At 41.1% G+C, this 27,972-nt stretch overlaps 1 protein-coding gene across 1 annotated transcript; it reads right to left on the bottom strand.

The window, feature by feature from the left end:
- Positions 1-554: 554 nt before the first annotated feature.
- Positions 555-27,636, bottom strand: slc41a2b (solute carrier family 41 member 2b). The gene is made up of 11 exons (XM_041030614.1): positions 27,512-27,636; positions 25,924-26,606; positions 25,075-25,182; positions 22,513-22,584; positions 22,004-22,148; positions 21,723-21,869; positions 17,974-18,121; positions 17,292-17,371; positions 12,943-13,074; positions 10,294-10,442; positions 555-2,815 (listed from the first exon to the last, which is right to left on the bottom strand). Exons 2-11 carry the CDS (start codon positions 26,467-26,469, stop codon positions 2,630-2,632), a joined length of 1,713 nt encoding a protein of 570 aa, XP_040886548.1. The 5' UTR covers positions 26,470-26,606; positions 27,512-27,636; the 3' UTR covers positions 555-2,629.
- Positions 27,637-27,972: the final 336 nt, after the last annotated feature.

Raw genomic sequence — 27,972 nt, 5'->3', positions numbered from 1 at the left:
GTTTTGCAAATCCCTATCCATGTGTCTTTCTCAGATTTACTAAAATACGTCCACACCGCAGACATGTTGGCCTTTCCAGACAAGCTCGTACTGGCCGCTGTTTTCGCTTGCGTCATCACAACATCCTGTTTCGGCCGTGTTGTTTCAGTGATAAAAGTCTTTCGGCAGAAAACCGAAAATGCGCTTTTGGGCCATTTTCGGTTGGGCCGAAAATTTTCGGTGGCCGAATATTCGGTGCATCCCTAGTAATTAGTCTATGAATTCTTTGCCGTTATGGCAAAAAACTAGTTTTATGAGGTTGCAGTGACCTTGACCTCTGACAACCAAATTCTAATCAGTTCATCCTCGAGTCCAAGAGAACGTTCGTACCAAATTTGAAGAAATTCCCTCAAGGTGTTCCTCAGAACCAATGTTCACAAGAATGGGATGTATGTGAGGTCACAGTGACCTTGACCTTTGACCTCTGATGACCAAATTCAAATCAGTTCATCCTTGAGTCCAAGGTTTTCCTCAAGGTACACGAGACACAATAACTCAAAATGAGCCGCTTTTCAACTGAAGGACGTTTTATTTTGACATTATTGGTCCACATGAGCCTCAAAAGCAAACAGAAGAACCCGAGAATCTGACACCTTTAATGATAGCTAGTAGAGTCAAGCCAGTGCTAAAACCCAACCAAACTCTTCAGAAATAGAGTACAAAAAGAGCATCAATTCATTGCACTGTATTACAACATTGTAGAAAGAAAACTGCATTAATGGCACGACAGAGAGAAAAACCTTGTCAACCAGTGAATCTCAAGAGGCACATGTTGAGAGTTTGAAGAGAGCCACTGGTCACAGTCACATGCACAACAGATTTGAATAAAGAGGTGGTTTGATTTAAGCGTTTATTCATGTCGTTCCTCTCGGAGCTACAGGGAATGACTGAGTCAGTTTTCTCAGACGTACTAAACCAGACATATTCTGAAAAAAAAAAAAAAAAGTCAGGGATCTGGTGTTAAATCCGGTTCCTTTACACTGGTTCTAATCAAATCCCTGATATGAGCAGAAAATCTGACTGTGCCAAGATGAAAATTTGCTAATTGTGTGCGTACATGTAGACATTACAGTGCCCCCCCCCACCCCACCCCTTATTCCCCACGCCCCACTTACCCCCCATCAGAGGAGATAAATGAATAATTGACATGATATACAAAGGATTTTATGCTGTGTGTTAACATTTACAGGATATAACAGGAAGCCAAGAATGGCAAATGTCTCTAAACCTCTGCAAAGCAATACTTGACCTTTCACCCTGATCCCCTCACTTCCTGCCTGCTACACCCATCACTGATGGTGCATTTGTTGGCTACATCACAATATTGTGCTATAACACTGAGGCCAAAGTAGCACGTCCCAGGCAAACAGTACCACCACAAAGTGAAGAACAGTGAAGAGCTAGCAGTTATTTGTATGATAAAGGAAAATTCATTCATTCATATTAACCTAACCCGGTAATAATCTTGTTTGTATGTTTTCATTTTTAATGTCGCAAAAGGCTTTTTTCAGACAGAGGACAGCGTTTGGCAAATGTAACACTATCTGACAGTTTTTACAAAATGAATATGCAAGTGTAGTTAGCTTGTGATGTGCTCCTTGGCTTTGGAAGTAATGCTGAGTTACCACTGTAGGTAAATGAGCTAGCTAGCACGCAGACATGCTAACATTTGCATCTTCCATTAGAGCAGATAAGGCCACTGTTAAATCCGTCCCACCACCCTCCAAAGCTCTTTAAATACCAACAAAAGCTCTTTTCGCAGACAATAGCTGTACATACTTAGTTCCAGCTGTTAAGCAACAATTGGACAGTCACTGTTCAGGGGAGGGATTTACTGAATACTGGCTGTGAGCTGGTACCATGAAGTGCTGCAATGATGGTTTTATACTAGAATTAAAATGTCCTTTAACATTACCACTTTTATTTTGTCTTGGCAATTATTTGTATTTCAATTCAGAATTACCGCAGTCGCAGATGCTGGTCCTCAAGACTGGATCTGATTTACTTAGCTGGTCCCCAGGGCCACAAAGGCTGAGAACCAAGGAGGCAGGTTAGAAATTTGGGTGGGGATATAAATAAAAGTGTGTTCAACAGTCAATCTGAAGCAAAATAACAGCAGGCTTCACTTCTCTTGGCCTCAACCCCAATGTTAATGTCACTGATGGTGCAATGGTGCAAAGCAGTGATACACAAACAAATCTTGTGACATGGTGGGTGGTAGAATCCCAAAAACATATTCCAGCAAAAAAGACTTCTTTTGGGAGAAGACTTCCCACTGATGCTCATCTGGTTGATGTTCTCCAGCAAAACCAGCAAAATAATCTGCAAGTGCTTTGGTGCAAAATCATCATGAAAATCAGAATTGCTACTCAGAACAGTCTCTGTTTATGAAATATAATGCCTTAAATGTGTAGAAAAAAGCCAGGATCAGAAAATAGTTTATAAACCATCATGTGGTTTAAGAGAAGTCCAATCCAGTATATGGAGCAGAGGAATGTGTTGGCCAGTGACCCGAGAGCGCCCAAGGCTATAAAAGGCGTAAGAAGTTAGCTGGGCAGACAGCAGGGTTCCCGTCGTGCCGGCCGCTGCCTCAGTCCCCTACATCGCTGTCCTGGTCTCCTATGAGCCACAGGAAGTGGAAGCTGAGAGCCAGCAGGGCGGTGCCCAATAGGTCCCCCAGAGCAGTCAGGTAAGGGATGGAAAAACTGTCCGGGTCTTTGCCGCTCCGCCACATGGAATGAACCATCCAGTCTGATATACACAACAACAGCAACACCTGGAAGAGAAAGAAGGTGGGCTCAGTTCTCTCAGAAAGACCAGACATGGGTCCACATAGAGCAGGAATGAAACAGCTAAGCTAAAGGACTTGTTAACAGACTTGCTTGACATTCTTCACCGTGGTGCCACCCACCACCAAAGTTTTTACACTTTGAAATAACAGTTCCGTTAGCAACACATTGACTTACACTTAAAAAAAATCCTCAAGACTGTCAATCTAAAGCTGGTTCTCCGGGTTCCAGACCCCAAGGCACTGCTGGCATTTACCGTAATTTAAGGATTATTGAGCGCACCTGAATATAAGCCGCAGGTGTCTACATTGTAACATGATATTTACACAGAAAGATGGCACACCAAAAGATTTTTAAAACTTTTTTCCGAACAGTGCCGTTCACAGCAGTAACACGGCAGTAACATGGCAGTAAAACGGCTGGTTAAAAAAGGAAAAAATACAGCAGCCTACCAGAAAAGTCATTAATGCTATCTTCCTCTCACTCTTGCGCACTAAAACAACTGAAGGCGTCTTCTTCAGTGTCAGAATTGAACAGCCTCAGAATTACTTCGTCACACACTGTCTCAGTCTCTTCTTTCGCTGTTTTTGTTGTTCTCTCTTGTTATCCCGTAAAAATCTATAAATTAGCCGCATCATTGTTTAAGCCGCAGGGTTCAAAGCGTATGAAAAAAGTAGCAGCTTATAGTCCGGAAATTATGGTAGGTCATAAATTAACTGTAATTAGCCACATGCTTCAAGTTCAAGCTATAGCTATTATATTAGCAACTTCAGTAGAGACATGATGGTTTCATGTGAGGGGTTGTGGTTAAAACAGATGCTTCTCAGTGCAATAAGAAATGCTAGATTGAAACTAATCCACTTTTAAGTATACAATAGGGTGTACTAGATACTAGCATCTAGCGCCACACTCATTTGTGGTTTGGGTCTTTAATAATTACTAGTTATCCTTTGAGTTTTCCTCTTTGGCCATTAATCAGGTCAACATTTTTATTTGTCCAGGACTTTATTGGGTTGTGATCAAATATCTGCAAGAAAGATAAAATTCCCATCAACCTCCGCTGTAGTTTTTGTCTTTAGAGCTAATGAAGAAATGTTAGTATGCTAACACGCCAAACTAAGATTGTGGTAAGTGAACATAACTGCTTTCACATCTGGATGTTAGTATTGTCATTGTGAATATGTTAGCATGCTGACATTAATATTAAGCTTAAAGCAGCACTGTAGTTCAGTATTAGCCTCACAGAGCTGCTAAGCATAAGTGTAGACTCTTGATAAGGAAAATAAGGATAAAAGCAACAGCTATTTTTAGGTTACTTGTTTTATTATTACGTTATAGTGCAACTAATGTTTTTTTGTTCTTGATAGCAACATTAAAAACCAATATAGCAAATGAGAGAAGGATGAGAAGGTGCAAACAAAGCACAGATGGAAAAGCAAGATGGAGAAATATAAAAATGATCAATAACATTATCAATAACTGCTTCAAAACGCCATGTACAACAGCACAAACACTTCAAGTGTAGTGGAAACAGAGAGGGGAAGGAGTAATGGACAGAGCAGGAGACGAGTTAAGATAGTGGGATTCATAATTCAAGTTTCCACGCATGGAGGGAGCGGTGCCCGGAGAAAAAGAGAAGTCTATTAAAAGATAAGGATGAATCTATAATTTCATGGGGAAACGAGCTGTCGAGGGTTGGCGGTGCAAACATTACAAAAACAAAAAAAGTATAGCAGGCACCGAAAGATACCAACATGCTAAGAATACAAGCAGGGATGATGGTATGAAGTGGGAGCAAGTACAATTGATAATAATTCTGATAACCTATTGACAACCCTGTCTTTGACTTGGGGGGCAATTCTGTGATTGAGCAACATGTCATCCTGCTCTTTTCTTTCCAATAATGTTTGGTCACGACGCCATCAAAGTGTCTCACAGCTGAACAACAGGCTGTCAAACCTTGCTATTCATCGGCAAAGGTGTTGTAGCTTTGTCTTTTATTCATGATGACAGGGCGACGTGGTTGGACATCCTCTCTGCTTTTGTACAATCATTTGCCTCTAAGCTGTCAACCACAATCCATCTCTTAGAGTACACAGGTTTTCATCCAGGGTTTAGTCTCGTTTGGGTTTTTTCTTTCTTGGACAAACATAGCAAGACAGGGAGGGAATGAGAGGGAGATACTTGTGTGCAAAGTTTCAGGTTGTCAGTTCTTCCTGGAGCCAGAGTTGCCAAAAAAAAAAAAAAAAAAGAAACACAAATCTAACAAAGTGCAGTCTCTTTCGTTACTGTATCTGGTTCCTTGATCATATCTGAGTGGCAAGAGAGAGGAAGCGTCTACAAGATAAAGCTGTTTGATCTCCTGAGATGCCCAGATGTGACAGTTTCTCCAATTACACATCACTTACACAGGTAGCAAACATCCATCCATCCATTATCCAAACCAGTTATCCTGTTAAGGGTCGCGGGGGAGGCTGGAGCCAATCCCAGCTGACTTTGGGGTACACCCTGAACAGGTCTCCAGTCTATCATAGGGCTGGCATATAGAACCATTCACACTTGCATTCACACCCACGGACAGTCACCAGTGAACCTACTCTACCATAAAGTCCTCATTGACGGAGTGCTGATGGGATGGTCGTCCTTCTTCTATCTCTGCAGAGGACTTCTGTAGCTCTGTTAGAGTGACCTTTGGGTTCTTGGTCACCTCCCTGACCAAAGCCCTTCTTGCCTGGTTATTCAGTTTGGTTGGACAACCAACTCTATTAAGTCCTGGTGGTCCCAAATGTCTTTCATTTTACTATTAATGAGGCCACTCTGCTCCTGGTAACACTCTGAGCTTTAGAAATGGTTTTATTAGCTTGCCCAGGTCTAGATCTACAAAGAGTTTCTTGGACTTCATGGCTTGGTTATTGTCCTGACTTGCTATTAATGAACTGTGGAACCTTTCTAAACTATGTCCAATGAATTCAGTTTGCCACGGGTGGACTCCAATCAAGTTCTAGACACATCTCAAGGATATTTAAAGTAAATAGGAAGCGCCTGACCACAATCTGAGTGAAACCGCAAAGGATCTGAATACACTCTGAGACCACTGTATATCTTGTTCTTGTGGAATATTCATACATTCAGACAGAAACCCTGTTTTAATCGGTTTTCTCAGAGAGAGACACAAAGTTCCCTCTTCTGTTTGCTCGGATTTACTTCTCTGAGCCCCCTCTGTCTCTGATACTCCTTTAAGTCTGCAATCATGTGCTCAAAGAAACCTGCAAATTCTGCCTGAAAGAACATACATGGTATTAATGTCACTCTACTGCTGCTTTAGAACACTGCAAGTATTTATCATCTAAACATAATTGGATTTAGCTGTAACTCTTCCAAATAACTGCTCACTGAAGTGCTTGATTTGCAGACCGTTACGAGCCGTTTCACTTTGTTGATCTGATTTTGTAGAATAACTTATTCTAGAGCATGACCTGAATAAAATTGCACTCAACAAAGACTAGAATACACTCTACATACACACCGGCATTTAAGTTTGCTCAGCAGAAGCATTTAAAGGTATGGAAGGAAAGTGGTGCAAAAAATAAGTAACCTTTAGTCAAACATGGGGCCTCCTGCAAGAACCACTCATACAAAGTTTGTGTAGGTGTGAATGTGAGAGTGACACACCTTTAGTCCGTATCATTAAATTCATTTACTGTTTGTATTGTAATACTAATGTACTTCTCTTCCTCTCAGAGGAAGCAGAAGTGCAAGAAAATTAGGAATGTTCTATTATAAAAGATAATATTAGCATGTAACGACCTGTTACCAGCTGCAATAGGCAAAATGTGGTCCTGGATTTACCTAATGTAGCAGGAACTATCACAGAGGTGGTTGTGAGGACTTTAGCTGGTGTTTAGCATCATAATAGTGCAACATGCACTCACAAAACTTTTTAAGTGTGTAGTTGAGATCAAAATAAAGGCCTGAGCTTGAAAACAGGTGTGGTCTGACCCATGAGTACTCCCTTCCACTGAAATAATGAGGTCTTCACCTGTTCTTAAAGTGCCTTAACATGTGTTCTGACCCCTTGACCTTTAGCCTTAGTATAATTAAATCTCCCGGTATCGTGATTCCCATGAACATTACATTACCATCGTCCATGCATATTCATGACATTTAAACTCTGTGTAACCTTGACTCCCAAACTGTCAATCTATTTTCTTTTGCTGAGGTTTTTTTGACACCTCTGTGTGCCCTATATTACCTTAGTTTATTTTGCCTTATTCTTAGTCTGAACCTGCTGTGGCCTTATAAAGCATTGTTATATCGCGCTGTCTAGTCCTTGGTTATTTATTTACTAGAGATTTGTGTAAAAACAACAGCTACTGGTTAGTTTAACCACATTCTCTCTCTCTTCTCTGCTTGCTGATCGTACTGTGAGGCTGGCGGGAGATATCACAAAGAGGCAAGCTGGTCTGCAGAAATGTTTCCAATTTCTTGTGTAATTTTCTACAGCTTTTACTTTAAATAGAACATTATCAAACCACACCATGTGCAATTTCGGGCTTATCGCTGCTATTAAAGAAACAGACTGTTACGCTACTTTTTAACTTTAACTGAATGACACTATCAAATTCCACAGACAGTTTTGCCAAAATGTGTCTCACTCCATGTAGAGCACAGAGACAAAAAAATAAAACTATATTCTAAAGTCTGTATATACTAAATCGGAAATGGATATGAGCCTGTGTTAAGGGTTTCTGGCAGTTGGATATTTGAATTGCAGGTTTACATTTCTATTCCAAACATGGGGAAAAAAAAATATTAAAATAAATGTTCTCTGTGAAATGAGGGACTTTAATATACCATGGAGGACGGATGAATCATCCCACACCCCCTGCCCCATTTTGCACACTTAAAATGCTGATGGTGAGAGTGGCAGAATTTTTATTAACATCATTACAGCCTGGTTTGAAGTATAGCTGGAGAGGCTCACTGAAGGTGCAGCCACTGGAAAGTACACACTGCTCATAATCCGCACACACAGTATATACACACACACACACACGTTTGTTTTCAGAGATACAGACACACAATATCACACTACAAGATAAAGAGGGGGCAATGGAGAAATGTCGCCCTTTTGGTGATCACAGCATGTTTTAAAATGTCCACCCTAATTTTAATTCATTCCAAAACACTAGCTGTGATTTTACTGGATTTGAACACAGCAGCAAAGTTAATCAGCATCAAGTTCAACTTAGGTAAAGTTTGACCAAAGAATATGAAAAGTTATGAGACAGCAGTTGAGGGCAAAAATATGTCTTTTGAATAAACTGTGTGAATTTATTGGAAACCAAGCTAAGTTTGTTCACCATCAGCAAGCATATTAGCGCTTTTGTTTTCTGCCTTGGCAACAGAGGTGCTGCAACAGAGGCAAAGGACAGTTAAAGAAATAGGGGGATATTAACTAATGAGTAATAGTCAGGATGTAACTTTGTCCCACACATATCACTAGCTCATCAGCAGTACAGCTACTTGTCTTGGTTTCAATCTCTTTCTGCTCATGTCTTTATTTATAGTATTTAAATATTTAAAAGTCCATATTCTCCACTCTGCCATCATCTTCATCTCTGTCTGTATTTATATGTTGGGGTGGGAACAACGCGACACTGTCATATATTTTTCAGTATTTTTTTTTTTTTTTTTTGCTTGGTGTAGCCAACAGAATAAGTGGATTCTCTCTGGAAAAACTGAGTGTAATACAGTGACAGTAAATTTACTGTGTGTATGCATGCAAGTATATGTGGAGATATATAGATATATGGAAAGGCTTGAATGTGAATGTGAAAAGAAGGCTCTACCGCATGCCTGCTGTACAATGTGCATTGTGTGTATCTATATGTTTTTCATGAAGGCTTTGGAAATAAGTTTCCATTCAGGGAAAATAAAGATCTGAGTCCAGCGTTTATCCATGTTGCAGTATTAAAAATAAGCCTCGGATTGAATACAGCACTAGGACAACCTACATTTATTGAACTTGCACACTATGTGCAGCTAATAATTAGTGTCTGCTATTCTGACCGTCTGTGCAAACCACACTGATGACAAAGCAGATGAAATTCTATGGGTAATTTCTGCCTCCTGCTTCAGTAAACAACTGTTCTATTCTAGCTTTGCTGTGATGAAGTAGTGCAGAGACTATCGTGCAAAGCAGGATTCAGGCGATTTCCCCTGTGATTTCGCAAAGACAGATCAACAAACAAGTTCATGAATCATTCTGACATGCAGCGGCTTGTCGCCCTTTTGGCCTGACCTACCCTGTAAACCCTGCAGGACAACTGAAAATCAGATGGCAAAGTGATGTTTAAGGCAATAAAATGAAACCAATAAATTGATCTTGATACCCCAAGGGCCTGTCTCTGCCACGTGATGCTCTGCCTGGGGACTCAAGCACGCTTAAAGCAGTTCTACTGGCTGCACACTAAAGTGATTTGGATAGTCTCCCAATTCCTCAGACGCTGGGATTACATCCTAATGTTCCATGTCTACATTAAAGATTTAGGGAAGCCTTAAAAAAGAGGTCTTTGAGCAAAGCAAGCATCTGATGCATACACACAAAAACACACCAGTTAAACTCTTCAAACTGCAGACGTTCAGACAGATCAGGGTGCACCTGAGAAAGTCAAAGCCAGTCATTCGTCATTCAAGTCGCTCCTTTATAATTATCTTGACTGCTGCCAAAACAAAAATGCACAGAAGTCAGATTCCTTCAGGCACTGACTGAAACCGCAACGCTGTAGAAACTCATAGGACACACGCACCTGCATCTCTACACTACAAGTTCATCTTTCTCTGACTCCCTGGAAAACTTCATTTACGAGACAGTACAGTTATTAATATTAAAGCTACAGTATATAACTTTGTTATTGGCTTCTGTGACACACATTGGCCATAGTGTGTGTCACACTATGCCCAGTGTGTGTCACAGAAGCCAATGACACACACTGGCCATAGTGCAGAGACATTACCTCCTAACCTTTTGAGCCAGCCTACTACTAACGTACTAAGCAATCAGAGGAGACCAAAGTAGGGGGCGGGGAGCTCATCACGGCTGTCAATCAATACGTGAGCTCGCCACGTGAGCTCGCCAAAGCTTCAAGCTAGCATTAGCTGCCAAAAGATGTCGCCATGACTAACTCACAGGCTACTAGAAAGTTCCAGATTCCTGCATTAGCTGACACAGCAAACACCACAAGAATCTAGGTGGAAGGCTGGGTAGAACAAGTCTCATGATAGTGAGGTGCAGGTGATACGAGTGGTTTTTGCAATTTAAAGTACCAGGGTCTGAAATCTTCTTGAAAATAAAACCATTAAAATAAAAGCATTAATGCCTGTTCCTACTGTTACTACTACACTGTTTCAGGAAACTTAGATTTTAAAGCACACATTGGCATTTAAAGCATCAAGTGCTCACCTGCAGCATAGCAGCAGCCAAGTAGACAGACATGAAAATTGGTGTCAGGGTGGTGTGGCCGCTCTTCATCAGGTGGATGGTGTAGAGGAAGATTAGGTGACCAGGAATCACCAAAAGGAGGAGCACCTGAGCAGACCTATGATTAGCTCCTGAGGTAAAAAAAAAAACACAAAAAGGTAAAGTCAGCGATTCAAATCCAATAGTGTTTTTAGATTCAGCCAAAACCACTAAGGCACTAATAAGCACTAATAAAATTGACACGTACTAATGTGCACCTCCACCTCCACAGGTTAGCGAAAAGCAACATTAACCTGGGTCAGGGATCTCAACTGTAGAGAGACCTCCACAAGATGAAAGTCATTCAAATGGATGTGGAGGTTGCTTTGCTTCTGCTTAACAAATGTAAAACATTAGCTTTACTAAGTCTCACAGAGCCAATAGGTCAGTGTTGTGTTGTCCTGTTTGCTAATGCTCATGATAGCTAATCCCAAGTGTTTCATTAGCGAGCAGGTTTCCATGTCACATATTTATTTCTTATGTTCTAGTTTGCCAACAAATACTGTTGATGTGATGTTATAGTAGCAGGAGAGTTGAGATTATCAGTCTGGAGCTGGTGTGCTGGCTGTCAAAAACCGTCTCATCTTCTCTGCATGTTAGCTTTGCAGCATTAATTGTAGCAACAGTTTGCTAACTGACGACCTAGCTAACAGTTTCATTATTGGCTGCCTTGTTCTGTTGCTCTATATCATGGTATTCATGCATACAACATGCACAGGATTTTATAGCCACAGTGACCTAAAAACAGAAGTTTGCTAGTACGGTTAGATTATTTGAATTGATAAATGATTCGAAATGCTATGCTAGGTAGCATTACCTTAAATTCTATCTTAGCTATAAACATACGACCCTCTCTTCTGTCACTGTTATTTTGTAAATACAATCTAAACAACTAACTCTTGCTAGTTTTAACTCTGTTGTATTTTGGATTCTGTGTTTGTGTGCACGTTGTTTGCTGGATGACGTTATATATGACAATGTTTGTTTTGCTACGGCTATATCAAAGACTATCCACTTCTACATTGTATAAGTACGGAGCCCCTCTGGTGACATTGGATAAAAAAAAAATAATGCGTGGCCACGAGATAATAACTAAATAATTTTTTTTTTTTTTTTTTAATCCAATGTCACCAGAGGGGCTCCGTATATAAGACACTGTGGATTGTGCCATATTTCTCTCTTGGTCAGCTAGCCCAGTTGTTAGTGGTGCGTGCATCCATAAATGTGGGGGTGGAGCTTCTGAAGGATTACTGAAGGAAGGGGTGTATTCGTTTTGCTGTTGAGTTCAAATCTTTAGTCTTTCTCCAGAATTAGTTACTGGACCTTTAATCGTGAATGTGAAGAAAGCATGTCTTTGCAAGAGGAAACAAAGTTGTGGGTATCTTCTTTTTTAAATTCATGATTGAATAGCTTGGTGACAAATTGTGCTAGTTAAATCAGCCCACCTGCTGTTACCAGGGTTCAGAGTCCTGCTGGTTTTCATTCTAGACTTCTAACAAGGAATTAATTTACACCTGGGAGACCAGGAGACAGCAATTAACTTCCTGGTAGGACAGAGAAACAGCAGTACAGCAGACCACCAGACCACATTTTTAGCATGGGCATTTGTGTGAAAGCCAATTAAAATAATCAGCAACCAGCACTGTATTAATAATATTAATAATAGCCACAATAAAAGTACCTCACACCTATCATACCAAAGTTAGACAACAATGTCCAATGTGCATACTCAGTCACCTATTTATTAGGAACCGCCTTGGTTCTCTGTGGCATGGATTCTAAGAGATGTTAAAAAACCTTCCTTTAAGATTCAGGTTTGTGTTGAAGGCCAGCCATGTTGTGGGGGAGGAACTGGACTCACTGAACACAGTGTTGGAGAGGAGAATGTTGTCCAAAGTTAGGACAATATTGGACTCTCCTTCACACCCTCTCCACCATGTGCTGATCAGTCACAGAAGCTCATTCAGCAACAGACTCATTGTTCCACACTGCACAACAGAGCGACACAGGAAATCATTCCTGCCTGTCGCAATCAAACTATATAACTCTGAACTGTAAGAGTCACGGACTCATGTATATTGTGTATACTTCATTTTTAAACCATCAACCACAAACCTCATGTACATATCTGCAAATATTAAGATGTCTTATTTTTTCTATTTTTCTATTATTTGTATTACATTGTTCTGTTTGATATTGGAGTATATGTACACTGTAAGGGGGGTATTGCAATGTTTTTACTTGATTTTCATTATACTTTTATTTTGTTTTCACTTCACTTATTTATTTTAGAAACTTTTTTCTCTTACTACACACTCTACGTGCAATTTTCCTCTTTTCTTCATTTTCAGCTGGGAGTTGTAAGTAACAGTAAGAATTTCCCTACGGGGATTAATAAAGTTATTCTGATTCTGATTCTGATCAGCAGTTCCAGAAACACTCAAATCAGCCCTTCTGACACCAATAATCATGCCAGAGTTAGTGTCTGAAATGACATACTGATGTTTGATGTGAGAGGAGTAGAGGAGTACAGGTGTTCTGAATTAGTGTGTGATATTATTAAATGGTCTGTATATGCACATTTTTACTGACCTGTACCACAGAATGTGCGGCAGGGGTAGTAGCATCCCTTGGCCTCGTCAGGGACCTCCCCAGGAGCACAGTGGAAATGCAGGTGAGTGGAGAACCGGCTGGACTGAATAGCCACAAGGTTACCCCCGATACCTGGACATGATAGAAACATTAATGGTTCATGACTGGAGCAAAAACATTCTGCATTAATGAAGTCCATGAGACATATGCAGGTAAAACAGCTATTTATTTGCACTAAACAACTATTTTCATTATTGATTAATCTGACAATCACTTTGGCAATTAATTGATACATTAATCATCAGGACGTTACCCCAACCCTTGCATTTCTCCTAAAGGGCAGCATTCTTATGACAATGAACCAATATCAAATGCTAGCTTCAGTAAAAAGAAGTGTCGGGTCAGAGAATGTCTCCCACATAAAAATAGTACTGAGTTGTTACAGATAATTCTGATACTGCTGTGCATTTGCTCCATGTATTTAGTTTGTTCTTGTTGATAAAGTCACCAAAGTGGCAGAAGCTTGACTCTGTGACTCCGCAAACAAACACAGTTCTTAGATGTCTGTTTTGAACCCTCCATCTGTTTACACATTTCCTTCCACCTATGCACTGTGCATGCTGCGCTTGGCACCACAATACTATAAAGATGAGCAAAGTGAATTTCAGGATCAGGACATAACCAATCTAATCCTCTAATCCACTAATCCTAACCGACGAGCGACTGTTGACTTGTGGGTATGCTAACTTGGCAACATGATAAAGATCAAGATGATTATACCTTTATTTAACTTTCTTTATGTTGCTTTCACTATAAAAAAAGAATCTTCACCAGAATCAGAAACTTGTAGGAGAAAACATAGGAAGCCCAAGCTGACCAATCACTGCTCTCAGTTGCCATAGCTTTGGTGAGGAGTTAGACTTTTAAGGAGATGAATGTCAGCTACAGAAGCTACAGAATGATTGGCGTAAGGTTTTCCATACCTTCACCAACATTTACCACATTTTTTCCCAGACAGTAAAGTCATCACAGTATTTCCTTGTTTAAAACAGCTCTGCAGTTCTATTTTCATAGAATAACCAAAGGTTAAGAGGTAGCACAGACACAGAGGGTGTGACTAAAGTTGACTAATCCCAATTTGACCGCTTTATTCCAGCCGTGTCAACAACACACAGACTAAGTTTATGTGTCTTTCTTCCTTCTAGCCACAGTCTGGTGACTAAGGCCCCTAAAGATAACTCACATATTTGCAAAAAAAAAAAAAGCTCAGAGGAGCTGAGAAGGAAGAGGCTTTGCTTGTACTGATAATTGATATACTGATAGATCTAGCGTCTGTGGTTAGCCTAGTTTAGCATAGACTGGAGGCAGGGGGAAACAGTTAGATCCAGCCATGCCAGATTTTCATTGTCAAATTCCTCTCCTGCCAAGGTTCTCGAGACCAGGAGTCATCTTCGCCTTCATATATGGGTACACAAAGTTGGTGTCACAGTACCATCTAGAAAATGTCATCTCCCCCAACCTCACGCAGTTCCTTATCAGCACACATCCAGATCCATTTTTCAGTGTCATGATAGCGTCACTGTGAACCAGGATTCCTCTGGCTTGCTGATAAATGAAATTCAAACATCATTAAACTTCTTATCTACATCTGAACTTTTCCTACTGTGGCTACTTATTCCCAGCCGTGACCATCTCCTATTCATCCTGCGCAATGCAACTAAGTTAAGTGTGATGTGCATCAATATCACACGAAAGCACAATTTGGAATTTTAAATATATTTTTGCTCCAGTTTTTATGTCAAAACATAAATGGGGTAAGAGGTAAGAGTGGAGGGTTTTCTTACAACCTCAGCAGGGGGGCAGAGGTAGAGTGAAGGAGGTTTGGGGGGGCGATCTAGCTTTTTCAGGTCACTGGTTCCGACAGGAGGAATGAGGTTGAGGAGGATGAGGGATGGCGGGGCTGGGATGCTGTGAGGCTACAAGGGGAACTATGGGGGGGTCTGTGCTCCTCTCAGCTGGGCTGCTCTGCCTGGAGGGTTTGGGGGTTGGGGCAGGGGGGCACAGAAATTGTCTGAATGATCACCTCATCCTGCTCCTCACCAGGTTTGATTTCCCTTTTGTTTATCTGAACAGCTCCAACACAGGGACGTGACACGATAATAAAAATGCAGATAAAAATAAAATGAAATAACAACCTAGAGAGGGAAAAAAAACGGATAGGTGGAAGTGAGATGTAAAAAAGAGACAGAAACCTTATCTCAAAACAAATAACAGAAGGGAAGAAGAAAAGGCAAAGATGACAAGTAAAGATTAAAGACTCGGCTGAGTGCTATCTAGTGGAAAAAAAAAAAGAGAAGATGATGAATAACATAATATGATATGTGCAGGCTCAGGAAATTCACATCAAAGGCTTTTATAACGGGCACCTGAAGCTGGATTTAAAATCAAAATAAAGGCAAAAACACCAGGCTTGTTTTTGAGGTGATATATTGTGGCTACTGAAAAGAACAGAACAAGTACAACAGGAAATGAACTGGCAGTGTCTTCCTCAATATCAGACCTTAAATATTAATATATACTAAGCAGACACAGATACCCTGCTTTTTCAGGGAATTGCATTAAACAGCCTAAATGTATTAAAATGAAATAGTGGAGGTCAGAGTGGTAAAAGAGAAGGCTTTCTCCCTCTATTCTTCATTTAACCGGTCTTTTCTTATTTAGCTCTTCACACCCCCTCTCCCATTCCCTTCTGGTGAAACATCCACAATTTATTATTTTACTGTTTCGGCTCTGTCTGCCCTTTGTTGAATTGCAGTTTTTATTAGGACGTGACCCGTGGCGCATTTTAATCAGCTGAAATGCACACGAAGACTGTTTAAAATGAGAGACTTTTTTTTTTCCTTACACACAAAAACATCCTTGAACTCATAAACCAGAGCACGCTTCTGATTCCCCAACTGTCCAGGATGATACGTCTCGACGGGACACCAATTAGGAGTCAAAATCTTACTCAACGTCTCGTTAAATGTCTCTCATTAATGCCATTTAATTAAAAGCTCATCTCTTGTTGTGATGGTATTGACAGAGCCCTGGCAACTGTGGCCAAGCCCGTTACTGGGAGATGGAAGAGAGAGGAAATGGATGAAGAGCGGTTTTATGAAGTGCAGACAGACGGGCCATGGCCTACTGCCTGAGCTGGTCTCATTAGGTAACTTATTTATGCTGATGAGCTTCAGTTTATCCGGGGACTGTTGACTGCTCTCTTTTTTGTTTTTCACTTCTACTTTGTTCACACCTGGGAGCTGCACAGCACAAATAAGACTACTCTACTGTGTGTCATCCATCTTGTGTAAGCACTTTATTTTTTTTTATCTCATCTGGAAGGGTCAAAGTCTGCATTAATTACAAACCTCAGTGGGATAAACAAGACAAATAACAACACTTTCTGTGCACCCTAAACTTCCGAGCTAAGCAGCTCGTTGTTGTCCGACATGTAAAATAAAACCAGTGTGTATCACTGCCGCTGATTAACAAAGGTTCTCTTTAATAACCACTCCAGTTAAATACATAATATACTTCTCACCATAAATATTTAGGAACACTCAACAACATACGCTAAGGTTGCATTTGAACATTTAACTTCTGCCACTAAACCAACATTCCTCAACACAGTATATTGCCCTAGCATGAATTATACAACATTAAAATAAATATTTAATTCTTTACCCATCAAAGTCTCCGCAGCAATGTGTCAAGTGGTGGGTCATCTATGGTGGATACTGCCTTTAACAGTGACTCTCATGAGCGCTGTTGCCCTGGTCTTTCACAGTAAATACACAAGCAAGGGGGGTTTCTCAACATATGACCTGCAGACACCGGAACAGCTTCTTCCCCACAGCAGTCACTCTAGTAACAGTTAACAGCTAACTTGCATATTTTATTTTATTTTATTTTTTATTTTGTCTTATTTTATTTTATTTTCATATTTATTGTATTTTCATATTCTTACCCTTTTATTGCACCACTCACTACTGGACTGGTACCCATTTCATGTTTCATACTGCACTTTATTGCATATTTGTATATTTGTACATATTGTATATAGATTTGTTACCTTGTTTTTTACCACTAGAGAAACAACAACTGCCGGCAAAAAATTTCTTGTATGTGTATGCGTACTTGGCGAATAAATCTGATTCTGATGTGTAGCTGTTCTCTAAATCACCTCGTAGCCTTTGGTCTAATATTTGACCGAATCCCTGTCTCCTCGCACCCCAGGCTATAATTGCAAACAGCGATGCCTCAAAACCTTTCAGAGTGATGGAAGGAGTGCGAAATCCGTGACTCACCGTTGATGACCGGGGTGTACACCACGATGCCAGCAAGATTTGGGTCAGACACTGTTTTGTCCAGGATGAGTCCTCCAATGCTGCGGGAACACAACATAATCAGATCATTAACTGGGGTTTGTGTGTGTGTGTGTGTGAAAGACAGACAAAGAGAGACAAAAAGGGGCACGGAAAGACAAGCGGAGCATTGTCTTTATCTAAATGATGTCCACAGTGGGCTGGTGTACTTCTCTATAAATAACATGAAAAATGCTTCATCAGCTGCACTGAATGAGAAAGGACAAGAGATGGATTTGTCAATGTCCAGAACCAATATTTGTGTTTTCTGTCTCCTCTATTAAAGCCTGAGAAATATGGAATCACCTGCACTGAGTGCTGAGAGGTGAGTGCTCGAGGGGGTGAGTGAGAGCAAGCGAGACATCCATTCCCTTCCTGCTGGCTGTAACTGTAAGGCTGCCAGGCTCAAGGGGACCTGAGGGTGTTATGAGCTCGGGTGCTGCAATTTGTTTAAGGGGATGAGTCATCAAGCAAACCAGACGCTAGGAGTCACAGGCGCAGAATAACTGTTCCTTCCCCTTTGAAGTCTAAACACACACACATACACACACACACACACACACACACACACACACACACACACACACACACACACACACACAGCTACATACACAAACACACATACCTGCTGATGACCATGGCAGTGATGACTGGCTCCCATCCAGAGTAGAGCAGGGTGCGGCTTGCCGGGTGCTTGGAGGAGATGACGATCCACAGGGGAGTCAGACACATGAAGAAGGCGCAAACTAGTGACGACACGTATGGGTAGGAATCTGGGGAAGAGGAAAAGAGCTATTTATTTTTCCTGTTCGCATTTTCCCTCTTTGGGTGGTGGTTTGGAGCCTACTGCAGCATGCGCTAGGGAAATGGTAAAGCCACCACATAGGTGAAAAAAATATATATATATATACAGTGGTGGAAAAAAGTTTTTGGACACCCTTAAAATTTTACACAATCTCAAATATTATGTAATATTATGAAATATTTGCAGAAAAATCTTTTGAATTTCACAAGGTGTGGCTGCATCAGACAGACACAAACAAAACAAATGATTTCTTTTGTCTTTTGTTATCAAGAAAAAAAATAGCAAAACTAAATTCTTGATGGTGTAAACATGTCAGTTCTCAACATTGTCGGTATCAAAGTTAACAAATAGCAAAGAATGTGTACAAAACTGAACAAAAAATAAACCATCACATAACAAAATTAATATTTAGTACTCAGTAGCGCTTTAATCCTGGCTGGCATGTTCTCCACGAGCCTTTCACACTGTTGAAGGGTAATCTTCTCCCATTCTTCTTGAATTACTGTTTTTAATTCTTCCAAATTCTTTGGTTTCCGCATTGAAACAGACCTTTTGATAATCCACCAAAGATTTTCAATGGGGTTCATGTCCGGGGATTGAGCTGGCCACTCTAAGATCTGGATATTGTGCCCCTGCAGCCAAGTTCTATTTGACCTGGATGCGTGGCAAGGGGCATTATCTTGCTGATCTTGGTTTGTCTTCCAAGCTTTGTTTGTTTGTTTATATTTCTGCAGTGTGTATCCAACTGCTGAAGGACTGCATCTGCACTTTCTGGCTATCTGGCGGGAGCTGTACCCTTCCTGGCTGAGAATCTTTTATCTTTCTTTAGGCCTGTTTCTTGTGTTAAGTTCCTTGTTTTAGCCATTTTTGATCTGAAGAACTTTCAAATGTGCTGGCTTTATATAGGCACAAAGCACCCTAACAAAAATTGTACTCAATAAAAAGGATGATCTTCATTTGTGGGTCAGTGGTACCATAATACTAATGGCTGATTTTGAAGTCATTAGGAAAATCTCCCAAAATGTCAAACTATTCATACCCAACTAAAAAATAAATGAATAAATAACAAGCTGCGCTAATTTGAATGAAATTTGAGTTGGTCAACAATGGAAATCTGAATCTTCTAAAGGCCGCCATGAGCTGGTTGAATTCTCTAAACGGGAAAGGTTATTACTTTCCTTTTCCATTTCCTGTGTGTGAGATACAGCAGAAGAACAAATGGAAAGGACACACACAACACAGAGAAGGTTTCCCTGACTTTCTCTCCACTACCATGCCTCTTGTTCAAACTACAATAAAGCACAACACAACTAATTTTGAAAGAGTAATTAGGGTAAAGCACCTGTTTAGGGCCGCCAGATGTTTCCAGCAAGATCCTGTTCCAAGCACTAAATATCTGTCATTAGGAGAACCATCCCAAAAGAAAGGCCCCACTGTTCAGTTCAGTTCAGTTCAGAGTATAACGGGCTCCAGCAGACCCAGACCTTCAGTCTTAAAATAAAAAGCTGAGTTTCAGATTCTAGGCGAGTATGGCATACACGCTTATGGGTATTGTACTATTTAGACCCATCTGCTGTGGTAAACAGATGGAAAAACATGAAATAATTCAAATTACCTTTAATTTATAGTGTCATTATTTTTTCCACATAATTCTTGTTTGGTAGTAGTTTTCTTAAAGAAAAAAAACTTAAAGAACCAGCATTTCTTTCCATTCTACAGTGCTATGTTGGGTTTTCTGTTCGACCTATCAGCACACATTCTTTATCCCAGACATTTTAACTCCAGAGCTGTTCTGGAAGACCTTTATGTTTGTGATTTACCCTTTTGAATCCAGTTCTGCAGCTGTAAACTCAGCCAGTACCTCAGTATTTGAGTCTAGAGCTAAACTGATTTATTAATTTAAAAATCCATCCAAAAATACAGCCATTTCTTCCCATTTGTCTAAGGCCATGAATTCAGTTCCCTGAATGTTGCCACATCCACACACACACACACTGTGCATATGTTGTTCCATCTCACTAAAGCACTGCAACAATGGTCATTGGTTAAAAGCACTCTATAAATAAACTCCTACAGACTGACTCGAGTTGGCAGCTACTATGTCTTGTCTCAACTCAGGTGGTCTGCCTCAAAATTAGAAGCATTAGAGGCATTAAGTTCTCAGCTGTGGAGATAATCATTTGATTTAAATCCTGTGCAGCTGAGAGTAAACTGACCATTAGTTCCTATTTAGCGGCAAAGTGTTGGCGTGACCAAGCTTGAGAACAATCACACTACTGTCCTGGGAATGACACAGCCTCACTGCACTATCCTGGCAATCTGAACTCTGAAGTGTGTTTAATACGTTTAGCTCACAGCGCTCAACTGTTCCTTTCACAGTGGTGAACATCTATGTTATAAAATAGGAACTGACAGCTGGAATGAGACAGCTTCCAGTGTTGCCTTTATTAAGTAACGCAAGGTGGTGCAACACAGGTCTGGGTGTGACATGAATTCTGTGGAATGTGTGGTGGGGTGGAAAAGGGATGGTCTGTTCTGCAACTGGAGCTGCTGCAGAGAGAGGCAGGAGGGACCTCTACTGGGGGAAGTGTATCACTACACAGCACCACAACAACCACACATCCAGGGTAATGAACATTTCTAAATGATGGACCAAATTTACCCCACTGTTTTGAAAACATTTAGAATTTCCTGTGTTTTCTGGACTGTGTCACTTCATTCCAGAACCTATTATAATCAAAAGCTTTCAGAATTAATGAAATATCACAATATAACCTGAGGCCGAGTGACCCATGACCAAAGGGAATCTGCAGATTGGTTTTTTTTTGGCAGTTATCCAAAATAAAAAACTTTTTTTAATTTTTAGCAAAATGATTTTTTTTGGCTTTACAATATTCATTTAAGATAACAAAGACTGTTTTTGATTTAAAAAAAAAAACAGCACACACACTCCATTAAAACAACTGAAAACTAGGGTACAGGATTAAACCTGGTAAACCTGGGTTTAAATGCTCTCTGAAAACAAGGCACAACTTTCTTGACATGTGCAGAGGGGGGTTGGAGATGTATTAACATTCTAATTTTTACCAACAGCATTGTACAACAGCTCTATTCGTTTCAAATCTGTGGAAATCTGCATTGCTGTGTCGTCGGAATTTCTGCGGGCACACATTCTGTGTGGGGCCTGCTCATCACTCATGTTAGATTCTAAGGTAGCTTAAGCTTAGCGTTCATGTTCACATGGAGTCAAGGAACACAAGTTGTCCACAGCTGGAAAAACATCAAACTGACTGTGGATGGTTCTGAAACAGCATCACAGGAACAATCCAGACCAATCATGGAGAGCCAACAGTCTGCAGGGGTTCACCTTAAGACTCCACCCACTGACAGCAATCTGTCAGATTGGACTACAAGACGGGAAGGGCTTGTGAGTAAAACCACTACTGAGGTAGCTGGTTATAATGAAAGCCTGCAGACTGTTGGCTCTCCATGTGTCACAGCTCCTGATGTGGTCATTTAGTGTGTCTGTGACTGTGGTGGTCTTCTAAAGGTAAAAGGTATTTGCTCACCCAGGCACTTGTAGAGGCCCTGACTTATCCAGGCCAGGATTGCCAAGGTTATGAGGTCACCAAAACTGGCAGCAATGGGTGTGGCTACGTTGTCTGGGTTGATGCCTGTCTTCTTGGAACCCACGATTACACCCACCATGATGATACCTGCACGTGACAAGAGGAGGGTGGAGCGCTTTACTAATGGTCATTAAATGGCTGGTGACTTTCAGATATTGTTACACATAGTCTGACCCAGCTTCTCCACACTATTTAATTTAACAGTGCTGGACTGTGTTTACCCTGCAGCAGGGAGGCTATGAAGGCCGTGGCCACACTGCTGGAGCAGAGTAGCACGGCGTGGCTCATCTGGAACTTCCCCTCTGGGATCCAACCGAGAACCACAGCTGCGATGGCCGCCAGGAAACCCACCACAGTGGCCTGAACCTGGAACAGAGAGGAAGGGGGGGTGGCGGGGGGTTATGTTGTGCTCCTGTACTAATGAAAGAAAACAAGCATTACTGTGTGTGTGAACACAGGATTACTAACAGGGTTATTTAGATAGGAATTATCTCCATTTATACTCTGTTGTGAAACATCATCAACAGCGTGCCTACGTACATTTTTCAATGACATAATTCCTGCTGACGGATGTTATTGCGTAACATGCTGAACACACAGATCATCAAAACACTAAAATGTTTATCAGTGTGTCCGTAGATGATTAGCAGAGCCTGTACTCAGTCTTACTATTTTATTGATTCTACGTACACAGAGCATTCCAGGCGTGCGTGTTTGAGTGTGATATTACCTGCTTCAATGCCAGATTGCCTATGATCAGATTCCACTTCTCTATTGGAGAATCCATCTTGCCCACATTCACCTGTGTCAGGAGTAAAGACAGGCAGTAAGGCGGTTTTCTATGACAGTGACATCCATCCATTATACATGTAACTTAATGTCTGAACAGGTCGCCAGTCTGTCACAGGACTGACATATAGAGACAAGAGGCTGATTAAAGAAAGGTCAAAAATATCCTGACTTTTAGCTCCTCGTATGCCTTAAACTCCCAAAACACCAGATCCTACATTTCCCACAATGCACGCTTTTGTTAGGCCTACCCCACCTGATAAACAACCATATGATCAACTTTTAACACCACCAGTTTGTAATGTAGGCTTTCTGTTCGTGGCCTCCAAGCCCAAGCTGAAATAACCTCGACAACATCACCATGACATCACCAGGGTTATTTTCTCAGCCTCTGACAAAGCTCCTCCAGAGCCACAGAGTTACATTACACAACTGTTTTCACAGGTTGAATAGCACTTGACAAAATCAATTGCCTCTGACATGTAAAACCAGAGGAACTGCAAATTAAATCATATTTAATCTTTCATGTCAGATCTGATGCAGTCGATGTCTGTCTGAAGTCTACGGGGCCACAGAACTCAGCAGACACCTCCCTGGCGAGGCTCTCTCAGGCCTGTATTTCACTTCTTGCTTGTTTTGAGGATTTTTCTGGATTTAGTTTGAGTCCTTGAGAAGTTAAAAACATTCTCATCTCAGCTGAGGTCCGGAACTGAAGCTCATCTTTTCGATTAGGCCATCTCACTAAACCAGTTTTATCAACTGGTCTTACTATTTTAGTCATATTACCTGTTTTGGCAGACCGCTTTCACATTCACTTGAATGGACAACACTGTAGATTACAGTCATTATACAATTATGGGTCATTAGACAACTGAGACTTTTAGTTTCTAGATTGGTCTATTCTATATACTAAGAATGGTCCATTCTGAAGACTGAAAGCTGACCTGGGGCACCCCTTCAGCAACTAATCTTTTCAGTTCTACTTTCCAGCATAAATTTTTATGAGACATAGTGTTAAACATGCCTTTTTTGCCTGGTTTCATGCTTTTAGAAAAACAAAAATATCTGTAGTCCCAGCCCCTTTTCTTAATACAAAACTCAATTTGTTTCGTAACTGATTCTGAGGAGGGCAACAGTAACACGAAGACAAACTGTTTTTGGGACACCGCTGAGTATATCAGCTCACACTGAGCTCCGCTGTCTATGTTGACATAGTGCTGTGAATGTGGAGTCTGTATGCAGGGATCTGGGGTGGGATGACATGAGGAGCCAAAAACCAAACAAAGAGAGAATTCTGCTCTGTCACTTCCTCCGCTACTTCTGACTTGCAGAGTTTGAGGCGTGGACACAAACAGAGACACGGATACACTTATGAGAGGGTACTACAGAGTAGGGGTTTCATGCACCTATGGACAGGAGAGTAATTGCAAAGGTTTGTAGAGCACATGACACAGTTTTATGGGATATCACATGTATGCAGTGGTTCATTGAGAACCTCATCTGTTCCCTCCTCACTGCTCCTCCCTTTTTACAACAAGTGGAGCAATAAATTTGCCATCTGATGGTTCAGTGGCTCTGGTTGCAGCAGCCCTTCCTATGTCCCTCTACAGGAAACTGGTGTCCTAGTTGCAGTAGCTCTTCCCACCTCCCTCACATGGAAACCACCTCTCAGTCTGTTATATCAACAAATTCCTCTGTTAATTCCTAATCTACAAAGCTCTTACACCAAAACCCATTCAAGATATTTCTGACTTAAAACTTTCCAAAGTAATTATAACTTCAACTAAGAAGGGGGTACAGTGAAAGTGGAGACCATTAACACTGAAAAACAAGGTCAGTATTCCAGCGGAGTCCTTTTCATGTTTTTTTTTCTTTCAAAAAAAGCACCCGACGACAAACCTTTTGGACAAACCTTAATCACTTTCTCTAGAACAGTCACCAGCAGTTAACATAGACACGAATGACCTTATAACTTTCTCTCTGAAGTGTCTTTCGCTTGTGTGTGGTGATTTTGTCAGACGATGCTGTGGTTATAAAATCAGGATTTTAGCAGCAGCAGCAGAGCAGCAGCATGGAAACGGCTGCATGAGTAGCATGAGTAGAAGAGTAGAAGAGAAGCAAACAGATAAAAGGCTGAAACCGACTGACAATTAGGCAGATTACAAATATGATGCGATGACGTTACAAATAAGATAATTAGCATATTTCATATCTAGCAATATTTAGTGATTTTCTTTAGGTTTAGCTACTTTCCATTGAAAGCAGATGTTTACAGAGGTTCCACAATAGTTTTCAACTACTTCCTCAATTTCACACATTGACCATAAGCCAGCCATATACTAGGTTACTTTTGTTGTTCATATTGCACTAATGTGGTATTTACCAGCAAAAAAAAAACACTTCAGTTAGTTAGTTTCCTCATACTTCATACCGCACAGAAAAAGACTTCCGCGGTAGTGTGCCACTCTGACCGTGTGTGTGTCTGTGTGTGTGCTTGTCTCACCGCTGTGGACAGCCTGGAGGCCAGAGTCATCTCAAGGTTGCCCTTGAGGCCAAGCAGAGCAGGAACCAGGATGAAGATCTCTGTGATGTACTGGAACGCCTCCCAGTGCTGAGGACAACACAAACAAATAATATATTCAAAAGTTATTTTAAATGTGTCTGGCACCATTGGTGCTCAGGCCCTTACAAAAATAACAATAATAATAATAATAATAATCAAGGATGCAAGCAGTGCTAAACGGCCCTTGCACTTTGGCCCATGGAAGCCAGGGTGTTAATTCTGACAATGTACCAATTGTAGTGAGCTTTTGAGTATCCCAAGCCGCTCAAAAATGAAACAAAGGAATAATAATAATAATAATAATAATAATAACAACAACAACAACAAAATCAGTTATTGTATCTGAAGGTTTTCGAAAACCACCCAACAGATCATTGGCACATCACCGGCACCCAGATGCCCTGCAGTGAGGACATCCATCGGAAACAAGACTTGTGGTGTTGAAGGGCGTCAAGGTACATGTTCATTTATATCCTGTACATAACTATTCATAATAGCCGTGTGTGTGTGTGTGTGTGTGTGTGTGTGTGTGTTTAACCTTGACATTAACTATTAATATTCATTTATAGCTTGTTTTATATTAAATTTATATTAGTACAGTAGTAACATTCATATGGTTTCTATTCACTTTACGTCTAATTGCACTTCTGGTTAGATGCCAGTAATTGTTCAATGCCAATACAGCTGAATCTATTGTAATGTAATCTAAAATGTAGCCTTTAATGCCACCCTGGCTCTCAACTGCACTGGATACTGTTTGAATAATAGCTGCATTGTAACTCGGCTTACCTGCACAATATCCAGCACCATTCCAGCTGATACAGTTCCAAATCCAGCTAGCAGGAAAGGCACCAGAATCTGCAGTGCCATGGCCAGTGGCGACTCCTTGGGCATATTCTGCTCATCAGATGCCTGCCCTTCCTCCTCATCGTTCTCCTCCTCCTCCTCGTCTGCCTCCTCCCCGGAGAGCCTCCTCTCAGCCAGCATGGGCTCTGTTTCAGAGTACCCTCCATCTCCACAGTCAGATAAAGTCACGGAGGACCGAAAGGCCCGGTCCAGGTGCCGTCGGCTTTCAATGTGAGATGTCTCTTGCCTGTAGCCGTTCTGGATTGAGCTGGCCTCGGGTTTAGCTCCGAGGTCCACCATGGCCAGCCGCTCCTCCTGCAGCTTGGTATAACCGGTAGGAACCATGGTATAGAAGAGAGAGGCGATCCGCCCAGAGGAAACAGGTTTCAGGGAGAGAGCACTCCACCCACCACCTGCTCCACTCATACGTACCGTCAGGCTAGAGCCCAGGGACTCCCCTATCGTTCCTCCCAGTCTCTGGATACTCATGATGTGGTCTAGGGCTGCAGTGTCTCATCTCCTGTCATCAAGTCAGAGGGCGATGTCACAGAATTCACAGTAAAAACTTACACTGGTTCAGGTGCACCATCCATGTTAAAAGAAACTGGCTTCAGGGACTCATCAGCCTGGAGAAGGTGCACAAAGAAAAGACAGCAGAGGGAATAGATGTCAGAACAGGAAAACAGCCTGAAGTGATCTTTGAGATAATATTACACTGAAATGTAACAGTTGAGTCACTTCTCATAAAGAGAAGAACCACAGAACCTAGACTCTAAATATGGAGCAGTTGTTTACTAATGAACAAAAGACTAGCACTGAGGAAAGCCATGCAACTTTATATCAACAGATGTGACAAAAGTTTGAAACAGAACTGTCCACATCACTCCAGTAGATACAGTAGATCTAAGCCTCACTCATGTTCACAATTCTGTGCAGGCCATAAGCATACTACACTATATTGTGTATGCACATCTCTGGGTGTTGTGAATCATCCTAATGAAATGAGAATAACTAAAGTGAAGCCAGAGAAGGTAGGATAATGATATATTATCAGTTTCTGAAAACATGTTTTTAAATATAAGTTAACTGACAGACAGCACTGAAGTAAACAGGAAACAGCTGCTGCTGTTCAGTTTCAGTATTTTTATAGTAGTGCTACTTGTTCTCAGTTTACTGAGACGGTCTGAAGACCACAAGTTACAGTTTGTACTCAACATCGTTCAGGCCTCCACGGTGCCTGAATTTCTCTGTCTCCGTTTTCTAACACTTCTTTCATGATAGCGACCTGATTTGACGCCTTCTTCACGGCATAAGCTAACAATTATCGATACATCTGCTAAGCGAGAAATGAGAAAATACTAGCTAGCTGTGGATATCTGTTTATGCTACATAAAACAGCTATGTTAGCTAGCTGTGTAGGAATATAAAACAGAAGGAAGCTCGGCCGGGAGAATACAACAGCCAAAGTTAGCCAGTAGATAGGTTTTTTCTAGGCGTCACCACCTTCTTTGTTTTATTTCCCAGAAGTTACCTTTCTGTTTCTGTTGAGACATTTAATCCAGCAGGAGAGAAGCGAGTTCCTTCAACAGACAGCCGCTGAGCCGCGTCACAGCAAAACAGCGCCACCATAGATCGTCTATGTTGACTTGATGGAACACTCAATTTGAAAATAGTGGCTACACACATAAATGCACGGGTTGTCGTAATTTGCGACAAGGACGTAAAGGATTCTGGGTGTAACATATTTACATCGAAAGAGGAAACGTGTGAGAAAATTAGCAGTTTTTCCTAGTTAGTTACGTCTTACGTCATGACTTCACGCACTTTATATACCTGGTGTGAATGTATACCAGTAACATAAATTGGTTTAGCTGAGTCATTATGTTGTACGTAAAGCAAATAAGCAATTTGCTTGTTAGAGAAAATGATAAACCCACGAAATAAATTGGGTTAAGTGTGACCGGCGGGTTTCATATTAAGAAAATTGAGTAG

This window comes from Toxotes jaculatrix, chromosome 22 (assembly GCF_017976425.1).
Source record: "Toxotes jaculatrix isolate fToxJac2 chromosome 22, fToxJac2.pri, whole genome shotgun sequence".
Classification (NCBI taxonomy): Eukaryota; Metazoa; Chordata; class Actinopteri; family Toxotidae; genus Toxotes; species Toxotes jaculatrix.
Note: the sequence above shows the minus strand (reverse complement) of the source record. Positions and strands in the feature narration are given on the sequence as shown.